Here is a 15,407-nt window from a genome sequence, read left to right as displayed (position 1 = left end):
CACAAAGCGGCCAACAACTCGCTCCCTCGTTCCCCTCCCTTAGGCGCACGGCAGGCAAAGAAAAGAATCCCCCGTGAGTCCCCCATTGCTCTGCCCAACCATTCGCGGCGAAGAGTAGTAGCATGAGCCGCTGCTCCCTCGTGCCTCGTCCCTCGAGCGCCAGCGTGGTGACCTGGCCAACGACGCGGGCGCCAAAGATGGGCGCTTCGAAGCCATCCGCGACCGGCACAGCCTCACCCTCCTCCTCGCCGTCGCCGGCGGTGCGGGCGCGCTTTCGGGGGAGGCCCGCAATGGGGCACATGGACCGGCGAAGGCGCCGTCGCAGGCGGGTTCGGTCTCAAGCATGTGCGGTATCCGACTTCGCATTCCGGGCAGACTGAATGAGAACCAGAGTGCAGAGAAGTCCGATGCGAACGATGTGAACACCACCCTGCCAAGCACGCCACACCACATAAGGGCCGGAGTGGCGAGTGCGGAGAGGCGAGGCCGCCTCAAGGCGATGATCGCGCTATGCCGCTATCCAGACACTAGGCGGGCGCTGCCCTCCGGCCCGCCGCCGTGCGCGCCGCCCCCATCTTCAGCTCCGCCACCTGGTCGAGCGCGTCGCCGAGCAGCCCCTTGGCCACGCCAAGGTCGCGCAGCTGCTCCACGCCGCCGCTCGCCCGCACCTCGGCGGCGTTGTCGGCCACGTAGCGGCGGCACTGCGCGAGGAGCCGCCCGTCGCCCGTCGTGTGCGCCGCCTCGAGCAGCGGCACGGCGCTCGCTGGCCCGACGCTCTCCTGCAGCGCCTGCGCGCAGAGCAGCTCGAGGCGCGGCACCTGGTACATCTGCGCCAGCTCCCGCAGCACGAGAGCGCGCCGCGCCTGCTCGCCCTCCCCCTCGCCGAGGTCGAGCTGGTCGGTGCAGAGGTAGTCAATGAAGGCGGTGAAGCTGGCGAGGTCCGTCTTGGGCACCGTGATCTCGGCGGCGTCGCGCTCCTTCATGCCGATGCCAAACATCTTCCCATAGTATTCGGACCGCACGCAGAGCAGGTTCTTGCTCACGTGCTCGATGCGCTGCTCCTCCTTTCCGACCACGAAAGTGACCGGGCCGTGCGGGAGGGAGGCGTCACCCCGCATTCTCTTCAGGTCAGCCACGAGGGTCGAGGGCGGCACCACGAGCGGCGCAAAGGAGGGAGGCGGAGGAGGCGCAGCCACGCAGACCTGGCGGAGAGCCAAGTCCTTTGTGCGGACCAGAAGAGTGCTGCCATCCGGGCTGATGGCAACAGTGGCTGGGTGCGAGAACCGCGCCGCGCCTCCCACGCCATCGGCGCTGCCTTCGGCGCTGCTGCCCGCGACAGTCGTCACTGCGCCAGTCGCCACCTCCACTCGCCGGATCTTGTGGTTTGTGAAGTCCGCCACAAACAGCACGCTGCCATCGGGGCTGACGGCGACGCCGGCTGGGCACGCGAACTGCGCCGCGTCGCCCACGCCATCAGAGCCGCCCTGGGTGCCGCTGCCCGCGAAAGTCGTCACCGCGCCCGTCGCTACCTCCACACGCCGGATCTTCTTGTTCCAGCAGTCCGCCACAAACAGCACGCTGCCGTCGGGGCTGAGGGTGATGCCGGCTGGGCGGCAGAACTCCGCCGCGCCGCCCACGCCATCAGAGCTGCCCATGCCGCCGCTGCCCGCGAGCGTAGTCACCGCACCTGTCGACACCTCCACACGCCGGATCTTGTTGTTGCCCCATTCAACAACAAACAGCGCGCCGCCGTCCGGGCTGATGGAGACGCCGCATGGGGCATTGAACTGCGCCGCGTCGCCCACGCCGTCCGCGTCGCCTTCTCCGCCGCTGCCCGCGAGCGTAGTTACAGCGCCAGTCGCCACCTCCATCCGTCGGATCTTGTGGTTGCCGTGGTCCGCCAAAAACAGCGCGATACCGTCGGGGCTGAGGACAATCCCGCGTATTTCCTCGCAGGTCGCGGCGGTGCGGATGCGCCCGGCCGCCGACACGTGGAGCAGCGAGTCCTTTGTCGTCACGTACCAGCCGCCCGCGCGATCGCTTGCGACAGCACGCAGCTTTTGAGATAGAGGGCCGTCCTCGCCCTCGAGCGCCAGCGTGGTGACCTGGCCGACGACGCGCGCGCCAAAGATGGGCGCCTCGAAGCCACCCGCGACCGGCACAGCCTCGCCCTCCTCCTCGCCGTCGCCGGCGGTGCGGGCGCGCTTGCCCGAGGACATCGACATGCGCCGTGCAAGCCCTGAAGGCCGGCGTCAGCGGGTTCGGTCCGGAGCATGTGCGGTATCATCAAGTCGTTTGTTGATACTCCGTGTTGTCTGCACCCCTTAGTACAAATCTGCCAACGTAGACTGCAGACGCCCCTTCGCCGCATGCCGGGCAGAATGTGAGTGAGAACCGCAGAGAAGTCCGATGCGAACGATGTGAACACCACCCTGCCAAGCACGCCACACCACATAAGGGCCGGAGTGGCGAGTGCGGAGAGGCGAGGCCACCTCAAGACGATGATCACGCTAAGCAGACACTAGGGCGCCGCCCTCTGGCCCGCCGCCGTGCGCGCCGCCCCCATCTTCAGCTCCGCCACCTGGTCGAGCGCGTCGCCGAGCAGCCCCTTGGCCACGCCAAGGTCGCGCAGCTGCTCCACGCCGCCGCTCGCCCGCAACTCGGCGGCGTTGTCGGCCACGTAGCGGCGGCACTGCGCGAGGAGCCGCCCGTCGCCCGTCGTGTGCGCCGCCTCGAGCAGCGGCACGGCAGTCGCCGGCCCGACGCTCTCCTGCAGCGCCTGCGCGCAGAGCAGCTCGAGGCGCGGCACCTGGTACATCTGCGCCAGCTCCCGCAGCACGAGCGCACGCCGCGCCTGCTCGCCCTCCCCCTCGCCGAGGTCGAGCTGGTCGGTGCAGAGGTAGTCGATGAAGGCGGTGAAGCTGGCGAGGTCCGTCTTGGGCACCGTGATCTCGGCGGCGTCGCGCTCCTTCATGCCGATGCCAAACATCTTCCCATAGTACTCGGACCGAATGCAGAGCACGTTCTTTGCGACGTGCTCGATGCGTGTTCCCGGGGCATAACCCCCATCGACACCGCCTTCTTCGGCTACGACTCGTCCAACGACACTGCCCTCGTCACCGCCGCTCGCAGCGCTGGCGGCGTCTACTCTGTCACGCTGACGTCCGATCAAGGCGCCCTTGTGTGACTCCTCTGGCTCGCCGCGTTAAAGTGGCGCCTGTGTGTGACCAGCCCCAACCCCGGCAAGCGCCCCCCGGCCGCTGGGGCTGCGAGGCGGCCGGGTGAGCGCGCGCGAGACGCCATTCTAGATGTAAGGATGCCATTCTATAATCAGGGAGTTTTGTTGTAAGATTCTATAATCTAGAATGGCCAGGTAGGGCTGAGACCGCGGAGGCAACAAAACACACTAGGGTTCGGGAGAAGGCTAGGGTAAGGGAGAGAGTGCCTGACGGGCTTCGGCCCGACGCTGTGCACGTGCCAGCGCGAGTCGCCTTCGCCGACGAGCCGTTTCACTCACTTCGCCCTTCTGGGAAGAAAAACTCTGTCGTGGGGATCCGGGGCAGGGGCGCTCTCGCGTTGGTCGGGACGCTTTACGCGCGGCTCTCTCACGGCTGCTTGTGATGCAGACGCGACGACGGCATCGTGTCGAGACGCGATGGCAGCGCAGCTCCATCGCCAATCTCGCCGACGACTCAGTCCTTCACATCTGCGCGCTGCTCAGCGATCCTCTCTGTCCGCGCAAGTCGTACAAGTCCATCCCCGCGATGAGTGCTACCTGCCATGGCTTCCATACGCTAATCTCTCCGCTCCTCCACTCGCTCCGCCAGACCATGCGTGCGCTGCACAGCCTCGATGGCTTCGTTGAGCATGACCTTTTAATTCACGTGCTCCGGAAGCCGTGCCTCCGCTTCCACGGCTATCGCGGCGAGAATTGCGCCATCACACCGCCGTGCGGCTCGGTGTTCGCACAAGACTCTGGCGAGCCGATTGTGTCATGCCCGCGGGACAAGGCCGAACGGATGCTCGCGGCGCTGCTGCCGCTGCCGGCCCTCTCTCACTTGCGCGCGCTCGTGCTCGGCGTAGCAATCGTTCACGACACTTGGCTCACCAATGGCAGCTTTGCCCATCAACTTGTGGCGCTCGGCCTGGCGACGCAAGGCGGAGCCATGCAGGAGATGGTAGAGCGACGGATCGAGCAGCAGTACGGCAGCCTAGATGCTAAACACACGCCCCTCTGTTCCGACGAGCGCTATTGTACCTTCGCGCTCCCCAATGCGATGCTGCAGCACTGACGCCGTTGGTATCCACAACGCAGGCACGGCTGCTGCTTCGAGGCTCTCTCGCGCTCGGCCACCCGCCGGCTACATATATCTCTTTGAGTGGAGCAGTGATTGTTGATGACAGGTCTCCCGCGTGCTCGGCCACCTGCCGGCCGGCTCTCTGCCACGCCTCGCGAAGCTCAACCTCGACGGCACCCTGCTGACCGCTTCGAGCCGCGGCCGCCCGACCGGGATCCGCGCGCTCTCCTCCGCGCTGGCGAGGGGCGCGATGCCGCAACTCGCGACGTTGCGCTTGTGCCAGGCGCACCACTCTGCGCGAGAGCGCCGAGATGAGGCGAGACGAGCCGCGATGAGCCAAGACTACCCTTCTCTCTGACGGACGGCGGCCGTCGTGCACCAGGCGGCGCTGCACGACGGTGCGGTGGAGCAGCTCGCGCGAGGGCTGAGCGTCGGCGGCCTCGAGCGCACCTTGCGCGTGCTCCAACTCGACGACAATGAGATCCACGAGCTCTCGCCGCTCTCCGGCTACTGCCAGCTGCGCCGCCGGGGCGCGGCGAGATGACCCGCGAGATGACCCGAGATGGCCCGAGATAGGCTGTCGGTTGCGCCACCTGTCCGCGGCTCGCAACCCGCTCGACTTCGACAGCCTCGGCCGGACCCTCGAGGCGGGTGCGTTTCCCGCGCTCCGTTCGCTGTACTTCACCGCGTGGCACATCCCGGCCGGCGAAGAGGGGTCGGCAGAGGCGGCCGGCCGGCTGGCACTCAAGGCGGCGTGTGAGGCGCGGGGCGTGACGTGCCATTGCGCGCTCTTGGAAGACTGAAGACACACGCTTGCGGGGGGAGACTTTGGGTCTTGCGCGATGAGAGGTTGAGCCGCGAAGGCCAGGTGGCTGTGTTGCTCGCAGTCGCACTCGCGCCATTTCGTCATATAGGCTTGTTCCAATTCACTCTGACATTTGTGTAAAATTAACATGGCTGTGAATAAGAGGTATTTTCTTCTCAATTGGTCAATAAGCTGTGTCCTTCTGTTTTCACGCTGCTCAGCACGCCCGCCGGTTAAGCTGCGGTGCAAAACTCTTTTTACCACCTTCAAGTACACCCCCAAGACTCCCCAAAACCGCCCAGGATGAGCTCCTGAGGTGCCAGTCCGCCCGAGATATGACCGGTTGAAGTTGGGGTTCCACGGTCAGGACGTGGAAGGTGCTGAACTGGATGGGGGTCAGCCAGGGAGGCTGTTGTGGCGCACCGGACCGCCCCCCAGCACCGTGCCCCACCCAACTGCATCCATGGGAGTCACAAACGGTGCTACACTCGCGGCTGCAAGCACTCACGACACTCAAACCCACCACCTGCCTCCTACCCTGTACGAGGAGCCATTTCACCCGTGCAACATCTGCACAGGTGTACCGCCGACGCTCAAGCGCCTGGCCCCTACTAGAGTAGTCTTGTGGGACCCACAAACGACCAATACATCCACTCGGGGCTGCAGCATGTGTCCGGGGTGGGGCATCCCCGTGAAGCAGCCAGCAGGTGCCGGACACGGCGTTGGCCGTCTTGGACCGAGATCAGGGCGCAACTGCCTGTCTCATGGGGCTGAAGGACCGTCATGGGGTCGGCTTTGATGCTGCCAATCAGTCGGGTCGATCCCCAGCGAGATGCGTTGCGGGTGCTCGGCGTCGCCTGCTTGAGTGGCCTAAACGCACTCGCGGGAGCCAGAGAGCAAAGGTGTGCGCGAATTGAGGCTTCTGAGCAAGCCCAGGCAAGCCACAGGACCGGCCATGTGCGTGGGTAGTCGAGCGGTGGCCGGAGGCAGCCTCCAGGGTAGGTAGGTAGAACGTCCAGACTGGGAGAAGGACACAGCTTATAACAAGGCTGTGAACTCCACGCGCCCCGGCGCAGCGAACACAAAACGCGGGCCACTCGGCCACCGCCGCTGCGCCCGACGATGTCGGATGCTCTCCAGCGTTCTCCGGGCAGTCGACGCCAGCGCCTCCGCCTCCGCCGCCGCATCGCGCTTCCGGCGCTGCTTCCGCCGCCTCCGCCTCCGCCTCCGCCTCCGCGGCTGCCGATGCTCAACGCGGCGTGGGCGCTGTGGTGGCTCCACCCCCCAAAGACGGGCACGTCGTTCCGCGACTCGGTGCTCGACTACCCGTGGTCTGCCTATCGCGACACCACTTGGCCGCAAGGTTGCCACCAGGTGCTCGGCCTCGACATGACGGATCGGATCCAGAGGCCGGGCGCACAGGTGGTCGCCATGTTCCGCCAGCCCGAGGACCGGCTGGTGTCGGCCTACTTCCACATGCGCGACCTGCTGCGCAAGCCGCGGCCCAAGGGCGTGCGCGGCCTGCCACGGCTCGAGTGGCCCCAGTCACCCGTCGGCTGCTGCTGGAAGGACTGGGGCTGGGAGCCCTCCGTCTTTGTGCGTGTGCACAAGGACGTCGCGGCGGCGGTCCCTCCGGAGAGGGCGCTCGCCCGCTTTACAGGCTGCATGACCAACATGGTGCTTGGGTACGGCTGCATGTCGCAGCACGCAACCTCGCCCGCCGACGCGAGGCGCGCTGTCGAGCAGCGGCTGCGCCACTTCCTCTTCGTCGGCGACCAGGGCCAGTGGAACATGTCGCTCTGCCTCTTCAACGCGATCATGACCGGGCGGCGCTTCGTCCTGCCGCGCCAGCTCGCCAACTCGCGGCCCACCTCGACCAAGCTACTGGACCCGGCGAACCCAGCTGGCTCCGCCATCGCCACCCGCGACCCGATCGACGGCGAACTGTGGAACTACGTCCAGCGCCGCTTCCGGCGCGACGTGCGGCGGCACGGCGTCTCGCCAGAGTGCTGCCCCGTCACCTCGGACCCGACCGCACTGCCGCAGCTCGGACCGAGTGGCTGCACGAGGTACCCTCTCCAGCGGCGGCCTCACGCCCCCCACAGCAAACCGGATTTTGCGCCAGTGCGATTCGTCCTTTCCACTGAGGGCACGAGCTGAAAATTGAAATAAATAAATAAAAAAAACGCACACCTCTACTGTGAGATGGGTAAAAGGGAAAAGGTCCCCGCCTGTGGGGTCTTTGTGCAGGGTATTGAACGATGAGCGCCTCGCGGTGCCAGCGGCCTGGCCGTCTCCACTCCATGTGCTTGCGCGGCGTGGATGAGAAGAGGGTGAGGCACAGCGTCGCGTTGTGGTCGAGCGCGATCGTTGGGAAGCTACACGCGTGGCATGCCGTCGGCGTAGGCGGAGCACAGCGCATGCGCGCGGGCCGCGTCCGCTTCGGGCGTGCCACGTAGCTTGTCGTCGCGCCCCATCTCGTCGAGGTACGCCTGCAGCATCTGGCACGAGCGGCGCCGCGCGCGCAGCCATGCAGCCGCCGTTGAGGAAGCGGAAGAGAGTGCCCTTACGCAGGCGCTCCGCGTCCGTTGCACCCTGCGCTGTCCCACTGCCGCGCCAGCGTCACGTCGCACGAGCGCGCCGCTCTGTCGCGCGCGGCAAACTGCTAGCAGGCGGCGAGCGTGTTGTTTGCGTGCACCGTGCCGCTCCATGTGTGCGGCCGCTTCAGCGTAGCCCAGGTGCGTTCAAAGTTGAGCACGACTCGGCTGCACTCGTGTACCAGCGCGTCTGCCCGGCCGACGCGCAGTTGGCAGTGATTCCGCGACGCGTTTCTCAGCGTGCACGGAAAGTTCTCGCCGAATAAGTTGGGTGGAGGGCGGCGGAGGGGCAGGCGGCGGCTGCGATGGCGGCGGCGGCAACGGCGGAGGAGGGGCAGGCGGCGGCTGCGATGGCGGCGGCGGCAACGGCGGAGGAGGGGCAGGCGGCGGGTTGACGCGGCGGCGTCGGCGGCGAACGTCAAGGTCGGCAGGCCGGCGACCGTCGCGCCGGCGGTCGCCGCCGCCGCAAACGTCGTGGCGCGGGCGTACGCGTCAGTCGCCTGGGCGGCGGCGGGGTCGAGGACGCCGTCGAAGCTCATCGTCACCTCGAGGACGGCGCCCGTGGCCGTCTCCGACAGCCGCCGCCGCCAGAGGGCGAGGCGGCGGCCGGGCGGCGCGTCGAGCACGGCGACGGTGAGGTGGCACGCGGGCGTGTCGGTCGCGAGACAGCCCTCGGTCGAGAGCGCCGCCTCGATCTCGCCGACGCGCGCGCGCGCCGACGCCGCACTCTCCTGCACGACGAGGCGTAGACGCACCACCGCCGCCGTCACCTCGACGAGCGCCTCGCCCGGCGGCGGCGATGGAGGTGAGCACGACTCCTCGAGCCGGCGGCGGGAGGCCCGGGTGACCTCGTCGGTGCCCTCGTCGTGGGAGGCCGTCGCGGAGGTCGAGGTCGCGTCCGCTGTGAACTTGAATTTGCGCCCCGTGAGCGCGGTGAACGTTGCGGGGAGGCGCTTTGGTTTCGCCGTAGCGGCTGAACTTGAACGACGTCGCGAACGGCGAGGGCATGACGTAGTCCTGCCACACGCCCTCGATCGAGCCCTCCGCCATGGCCTTGGTGGTCATGTGCTCGCCAGGCTGCGGCTGCGGGTCAACCGCCCCGTCCACCCCGACGTCAGAGCCGTCAAAAGACTGCCCGATGAGGCCGTGGGGCGCAACGTCCAGGCTCCGCTCCGGACGGCGGAGCTCGAGGTGTACGTCGAGGCGCACCTGCGGGCGGGGCAACCTGGGCTCAACCCCAATGTGCTTCGCCTCCGACTTGCTCCATAGCGCGAGGAGCACCGCACGGTACAGTTGGCTTAGGATGGAACCTCGAATCCTCGTGGCAGACCCCAGGCTGCCAGTCAACTCGTGCAATGGCTCCGCGCCGCACGCGAAGCCAGGGGGGGTGTTCGGATATGTGGCGGGGACCGTGTCGCATGCGGAGACGGACGGATGCATGCGGCGCGATCTCGCGCGACTTGAGTTGAGCGGTCGTAGAGCACCCTCGAAAAATGCTGACTCCGATGACCGATCCCGATGTGCGCTCGCTCGCACCCTCGCACGGGGCTACATGCCGGCCTCTACATACAAAATCCCGCTCACGGCAGCAGCCCGTGGCCTCACGTCATACAATCGAACGGAACATGGCGAGCGTGCTCAATTTCGCGCTCTCGTGGCTCGCAGATTTCGAGCAACACAACGCGTCCCGAGTAGCGGCGACGCGCGCCCTTCGAAGGCGACGAAGGGCAATGCAGCGGCCGGCAAGCGGCCGCCGGGGCCAGACGGGGCCTCGTGAACAATCCCTGAGTGAGGGCGCGTTTCGCGGCGGGGCGGCGGCGTGGGCCGGGCAGGCGTTGCGGCGGCTGGTGCGGTTCGCGCGTGGCTGTAGAGCGGGGTGGGTGGGCTCGCGGCGCTACACACAATCTCAATCTCAACTGGTCTGTGGCGGGTGGGTGTGTTCGACCTTCGCGTGTGGCGTTTACTGCGCTGGTGGGGGCTGATTCCCGTGATGGGACTTACTTACTTACTAAGTAAGCTCTCGGCGACGGCGCTGCTGCCCTCGCCCGGCGCGCCGACGGCGCCCTCGAAGCGGCCCAATCACGGTGCCAGGCTAATACCAGCCACCACCAGCGGGAGCGCGCCATCGTTGGCAGCCTCGAGCCTGCACGGGCTCCCGATGCATTCTGCATCGGGCAGAAACATCCGGCACCACATCTCAGGTGTGGGTGGCGGCATGACAAATGGCTGCCCTCCAAGGAATACGTGGTGCAAGTGCTCAAAGGCGGATGCCATGGTGTGCTTCGTGGACACATCCGCCGAACTTGCGAGCTGCGGGTTGCATGCCGTCTTCCACGATTTGCACACCGAGCACCATGGCTCCCCGCTGCGGTTTGCATGGCGGCAACCGCCACAGGCGCACGCATCCTTGTCGCCGCGCTTGGCGCATGCCAGCATTTTCTCTGTGCAGAGCAGCGGCGTGCTAAGTTCATGCCACCGGAGCGGCCCTTGATGGCATGTGCCGTGAGCGCCAGCGCCCGCGAAGTGCTGATGAGCTGCGAGAAAGGCGGCGCGCCCTCGGGAGCGGAGCTGCTCGCGGGACACCACCAGCTGCGCGCAGCAGAAGAAGGCCACGTCAGGTCTCGCACGAGATGCGAGCAGCTCGCGGAGCCCAAAGGCAGCGAGCGTGTTCCGCCAGCACTGCTCCACCAGCGGGACGACGTCGCCGTGTCTCCTCGCAAAGTAGGTCCATGGGCGCACGATGTAGAGAGGATTGAGCGTCGCCCACGCGGCGTCGGGCCGCACACAGCCAAGCCACTTGCGCCAATCCGGATTGTGCTCTTCTGGGTGGGCCTGGACGAAGGCGATTTGCTTTGGCAAATCCTCGTAATGCTCCAGCACGAACTGGATGTACACGCCACCCTCCCAGCCGAGGTTGGGGCTGTAGTGTGGCAGGCTTGCGTTGTGGCGCTGGTAGACGTAGAAAGTCACGTGCTTGTCATGCCGCATCCACCTGGGCAAATCGAGCGGATCGTACTCGTTGAACGCTGCCACGACCACCACCATGTCCGTGGTCCAACGCGACTGCGATCGCGCGATCAGTGCCCCAGCCGGCGGGGCGATTGCGGGGGGCGGCGCGCGGATCACGTGTGGCATTGAGGTATATTGCGATCTTGCTATTTTTTGCTCTCCCCAGTCTTGTAACCCCCGCCACGTGGCCTCCCGCCCCCTGGCGCAGAGACGCACGCGCAGCGCACAGCGCTGAGAGCCGCAGTTTTTACCCTACGCCTAGGCTATGGGCCGCCACTGGTAGGTTGAAGTGTGCTGAGGTGGTGGCACTGGCTGAAGGTTGGGCTGACTGAAGGTGGGGCTGAGGGTTGGGCGTCTCGGTGGACGCTCGGCTGGCTGGTGTACTCCATGTACACGTCATGCACCGTCAGAAGAATTCAAGTGCTTCAGCAGGAAGCAAAGTGCCATGAGCAGGTTCAGGGCGGAGAAGAGTGTTGGGAGCACTCCACCGGTTGCGATATTGCGCGGCGGCATCTGCGGCGGCGGCGGTGGCCTTGGTCGCTCCATCACGAGAACCGGCGCGGCAGCCACCCCGTTTGCAAAAATGAATATACGACACCGCATGATGCCGTGGGCGTGCTTCTGCCTTGCAAGGCGGCTGTCCACCAGTGATGAGGCGCATGAAGTGGGATGACCGTCGAGCGCCGGGCCTGTGGGCGCGCCGCCGCGTCGAGGGCGCGGCCGCTCGAGGCGGCCATCGCGGACGAGGCGGAGGCGCTCGAGCTGAAGAAGGGCCTGCTCGACGCCATCCGGGCCATCGAGGAGATGGAGAGCGGACCGGGCCTGTGGTGAGCGCGGGGCCAACATGCCGATGGATGCTTGTGGGTGAGGTGTGGTGATGATGTGGTGGACGACACAAACGCGTTTGGGCTGGGTGGTTGAAGGGAGAGTGGGGACAGGGCGGGGACGGCATAAGCGACGAGAATGCCATGCTCGTGACCGAAGGCTACGGCCCCGTCGTGACTAGCCCCGTACACGCCGCTTTCGTGGCGGCGGGCGCGGCGGCGGGCGCGGCGGCGGGCGCGCGGCGGCGGCGGGCGCGGCGGCTGGCGCGGCGGTGGCGCACGTGCCCGCGGCCGCGCACTCGCGCTCTGCACGCTCCAGCTGCCGTACTCCGACTTGATGTTGATCTGCCCGTCGAGACTGCCGTCGACGCGTGCATGGTGAAGCGCACGGTGGGCCGCGCCGGTGCGCTCGGTGTGTCCCATCAAAGCTGATGAAGGACGCCTCGCGCACCGTGAGCGGCTTGCCGGCCTTCATGCAGCGCTCCGCGTCGCGGAGCCGACTAGCGTCGTCTCGCTTGAATGCCGTTCCTCGCTCCTCTTCTTTGGGTCTTACCTACACAAATCGCGTCATTTTTCTTCGTGCACCTCCTCAACCTCGCTCCGTCGACGACGGTGGCGCCCATTATGAAATTGTCCTTGGCCCTGCCGCCGCTGCTGCTGCTTCTTCGCGACGCGCACGGGGCCCACCCGCGGCTGGCTGTCGCGTCAGCGCCGCGGTCGGAGCAGCTGCGGCTGATCCCGCGGCCAGAGCGGCTGACGGAGCTGCTCAGAGTGCCGGAGCGGCTTCGCGGCGGCGGCGAGGAGGCCGAGGAGGCCAAGCCGGCGCACGAGGTGCAGAGCAGAAAGCGGCTGACCGTGGCCGAGACCGAGGCGGCCGACCCGTCGTCGCTGATGCTCAGCGCCGACGCGCTCGAGTCGCTCGGCCTCGCGGGTGGCGAGCCGGTGCTGCTGCGCGGCGGCAAGCAGCGCAAGACGGTTTGCGTGGCGGTGGGCTCGGAGAAGGGGCTGTCGGAGGACGACGTCAAGCTCTCCGCCGCCGCTCGCGCCAACCTGCGCCTCTCCGCCGGCGACGCGGTCGTCGCGACGCCGATGCGGGACCTGCCCGAGGCGGAGCGAGTGGAGCTGTGCCTGATCAGCGAGTCGGCGGCGGGGTTCGAGGGCGGGTTCGAGGAGCGGTTCGGCGGCCTCACGTCCTACTTCAAGGACATGGGCAGGCCCGTCACCGAGGGAGACGTCATCGAGACGGAGGTCGACGGCCATACGCTGCGCTGGAAAGTGTGTGGCTGGCGGAGCCCTCCGCCTCCTCCCCTCGACGCGCTGCCCCTGCCCGCGCCCGCTCCGCCCGACCCTCGCCCCGCGTTCGCCGCCGCAGGTGATGGGGGTGGAGGTGCCCGAGGGTGACGCGGCGCTCTCCGCATCCGGTGCGGGCACTCCGAGACACTTCCGAGACACTTCACCTTCACCCCATAGCCGCCGTCGCCGCCGCCGCCGCCGTCGCCGCCGCCGTCGTCGCCGCCGCCGCCGTCGCCGCCGCCGCCGCCGCCGCCGCCGCCGCCGCCGCCGCCCAACCCACCGCCCACTGCGTCCGCAGGCATCGTCGGCGCGGAGACGGAGATCTTTGCCGAGAACGAGATCAGCGAAGAGGAGGCGGGCGAGGACTCTGCGATCGGATACGCCGACATCGGCGCGAGATCTAGCCGAGAGATGGGGAGAGATGGGGAGAGATGGGGAGAGATGGCGCTGCCACGCCTCGGCCTCGTCGCTGCGTCTCACGCGGAGGTGGAGGGCCTGTTGTTCCTGAGGAGGGACCCGCGGGCGGCGAGGCGGCGTTGCCTCCCGCCTGAACCTTCTCGGAACCTTCCGCTAGGCGGGCTCGACAAGGAGCTCGCGCAGCTCCGCGAGCTGATCGACTTGCCGCTCAAGCAGCCAGAGGTGTTTGACCATTTGGGCGTGCGGCCGGCGCGCGGCGTCATTATCCACGGTCCCGCCGGCTCCGGCAAAACGATGATCGCGCAGGCAGTCCGGCAGGAGGCTGGCGTGTGGTGCCGAGAGCCTAGAAGGGGAAGAGTCTAGACGATGATCGCGCAGGCAGTCCGGCAGGAGGCTGGCGTATGGTGCCGAGAGCCTAGAAGGGGAAGAGTCTTGTGCTCCAACTAGCGAGAGGACATGTAATCAGCTGTATTCGGCCGCATCCAGTCGTATTCGCTGTACTCGTACCCCTCGTATTCACGCGGTGCTCTGAATCTTCCGCGCAATGCCGTCTTCCCGCCCCGACCTTGGGCGTATTCACCTCGCAGGTTCCGCACCGTCAACGGCCCCGAGATCATGGCCAAGCGACCCGGCGAGGCCGAGTCGGCGCTGCGCGAGGTGTTTGAGCAGGCCGAGGCCAACGCGCCCGCCATCATCTTCATCGACGAGCTGGACGCGCTCGCACCAAAGCGCGACAAGGCGCGGCGCGGCCCCCGTCGCCCCTCGCCAACCACTCTCCCACCCCCTCTCCCACCCCCCTGCCATCCCTCTTCGCCCCTCTCTCCTCCCACCTCACTGCGATGATGAGACTCTGGCCACCTCTCGGCCATCTCTCGGCCATCTCTCGGCCACCTCCCGGCCATCTCTCGGCCATCTCTCGGCCATCTCTCGGCCATCTCTCGGCCATCTCTCGGCCATCTCTCGGCCATCTCTCGGCCATCTCTCGGCCATCTCTCGGTCACTCTCAGGCCATCTCTCGGCCATCTCTCGGCCATCTCTCGGCCATCTCTCTCGGCCTCTCCACGGCCATCTCTCGGCCACCTCTCGGCCATCTCTCGGCCATCTCTCGGTCATCTCTCGGCCATCTCTCGGCCATCTCTCGGCCATCTCTCGGCCATCTCTCGGCCATCTCTCGGTCATCTCTCGGCCATCTCTCTCGGCCACCTCTCGGCCATCTCTCGGCCACCTCTCGGCCATCTCTCGGCCATCTCTCGGCCATCTCTCGGCCATCTCTCGGCCATCTCTCGGCCATCTCTCGGCCACCTCTCGGCCATCTCTCGGCCATCTCTCGGCCATCTCTCGGCCATCTCTCGGCCATCTCTCGGCCGTCTAGGCGCAAGGCGAGCTCGAGAAGCGGATCGTGTCGCAGCTGCTCACCCTGCTCGACGGGATGAAGGCCAACAAGCGCGTCATCGTCCTCGCAGCCACGTCGCGGCCCGGCACCATCGACCCGGCGCTGCGCCGGTGCAAGCCGAACCCCGACCCCACACCCCGACACCATACCCCGACCCCACACCCCGACCCCACACCCCGACCCCACACCCCGACCCCATACCCCGACCCCATACCCCGACACCATACCCCGACACCATACCCTAGCCCCCATTCCCCCGACCCCATTCCCCCGACCCCACCCCCGACCCCACTGCCTCCCCGCCGCAAGCCGGCCGTGTCCGTCCCCCAAACGCAACTCTCGGTGCCCATGACCCTCACGCGGTGCTCCTTGCAGGTTTGGGCGGTTCGACCGCGAGCTGGCAGTGCAGCACCCTCCCACCCACGGGACTGAACCCACACTGGATTCGGCACTCTGGAGGTATGGGACTAGGCGCTGCCCTCGCCCGACGCGGCGGGCCGCCTCTCGATCCTGCGCGCCAAGACCCAAAAGGCGCGCGCGCCGAGATCTAGCACGAGATCTGGCACGAGATCTGGTCGAGATCTGGCACGAGATGGCACGAGATCTGGCACGAGATGGCACGAGATCTGGTCGAGATCTGGCACGAGATGGCACGAGATCTGGCACGAGATCTGGCTCCAGATCTGGGAGAGGAGGGTTTATGAGCCGGCCATGCCGCCGAGACAATGCCGCCACGAAGTTTTGGCCGCCGGATTCTCGCCCCCGCCGCCC

The 15,407-nt window shown here is 67.1% G+C and overlaps 6 protein-coding genes across 6 annotated transcripts in view; 3 read left to right on the top strand and 3 right to left on the bottom strand.

The window, feature by feature from the left end:
* Positions 1-527: 527 nt before the first annotated feature.
* On the bottom strand, positions 528-1,118 carry EMIHUDRAFT_308441 (hypothetical protein; the record flags this gene model as incomplete). The annotated part of the gene is made up of 1 exon (XM_005775537.1): positions 528-1,118. One exon carries the CDS (start codon positions 1,116-1,118, stop codon positions 528-530), a length of 591 nt encoding a protein of 196 aa, XP_005775594.1.
* A 1,403-nt stretch (positions 1,119-2,521) lies between these two features.
* EMIHUDRAFT_195792 (hypothetical protein) lies at positions 2,522-2,989 on the bottom strand (the record flags this gene model as incomplete). The annotated part of the gene is made up of 1 exon (XM_005775536.1): positions 2,522-2,989. The coding sequence occupies one exon, from the start codon at positions 2,987-2,989 to the stop codon at positions 2,522-2,524; it is 468 nt and encodes a 155-aa protein (XP_005775593.1).
* Positions 2,990-3,998: 1,009 nt separating this feature from the next.
* Positions 3,999-5,242, top strand: EMIHUDRAFT_432200 (hypothetical protein). Its single transcript, XM_005775535.1, has 5 exons — positions 3,999-4,201; positions 4,316-4,334; positions 4,405-4,581; positions 4,681-4,804; positions 4,875-5,242. The coding sequence occupies exons 1-5, from the start codon at positions 4,020-4,022 to the stop codon at positions 5,099-5,101; spliced, it is 729 nt and encodes a 242-aa protein (XP_005775592.1). The 5' UTR covers positions 3,999-4,019; the 3' UTR covers positions 5,102-5,242.
* A 948-nt stretch (positions 5,243-6,190) lies between these two features.
* On the top strand, positions 6,191-7,277 carry EMIHUDRAFT_432198 (hypothetical protein; the record flags this gene model as incomplete). The annotated part of the gene is made up of 1 exon (XM_005775534.1): positions 6,191-7,277. A coding segment is annotated over one exon (1,060 nt), but the record flags the coding sequence as incomplete, so codon positions are not given.
* Positions 7,278-9,779: 2,502 nt separating this feature from the next.
* On the bottom strand, positions 9,780-10,835 carry EMIHUDRAFT_95730 (hypothetical protein; the record flags this gene model as incomplete). The annotated part of the gene is made up of 1 exon (XM_005775533.1): positions 9,780-10,835. The coding sequence occupies one exon, from the start codon at positions 10,833-10,835 to the stop codon at positions 9,780-9,782; it is 1,056 nt and encodes a 351-aa protein (XP_005775590.1).
* A 1,292-nt stretch (positions 10,836-12,127) lies between these two features.
* The window catches only part of EMIHUDRAFT_461250 (cell division cycle protein 48), a gene marked incomplete at its 3' end in the record, with an annotated part of 5,542 nt that continues 2,262 nt past the window's right edge, over positions 12,128-15,407 (top strand). The window contains exons 1-7 of the mRNA XM_005775532.1: positions 12,128-12,808; positions 12,906-12,954; positions 13,125-13,361; positions 13,401-13,575; positions 13,831-13,997; positions 14,623-14,746; positions 15,012-15,039. Of these exons, the coding sequence (XP_005775589.1) occupies positions 12,158-12,808; positions 12,906-12,954; positions 13,125-13,361; positions 13,401-13,575; positions 13,831-13,997; positions 14,623-14,746; positions 15,012-15,039 (1,431 nt within the window). The 5' untranslated portion in view covers positions 12,128-12,157. The remainder of the gene's footprint in view (positions 12,809-12,905; positions 12,955-13,124; positions 13,362-13,400; positions 13,576-13,830; positions 13,998-14,622; positions 14,747-15,011; positions 15,040-15,407) is intronic.

Source organism: Emiliania huxleyi, assembly GCF_000372725.1.
Source record: "Emiliania huxleyi CCMP1516 unplaced genomic scaffold EMIHUscaffold_3, whole genome shotgun sequence".
Taxonomy (NCBI): Eukaryota; Haptophyta; order Isochrysidales; family Noelaerhabdaceae; genus Emiliania; species Emiliania huxleyi.
Note: the sequence above shows the minus strand (reverse complement) of the source record. Positions and strands in the feature narration are given on the sequence as shown.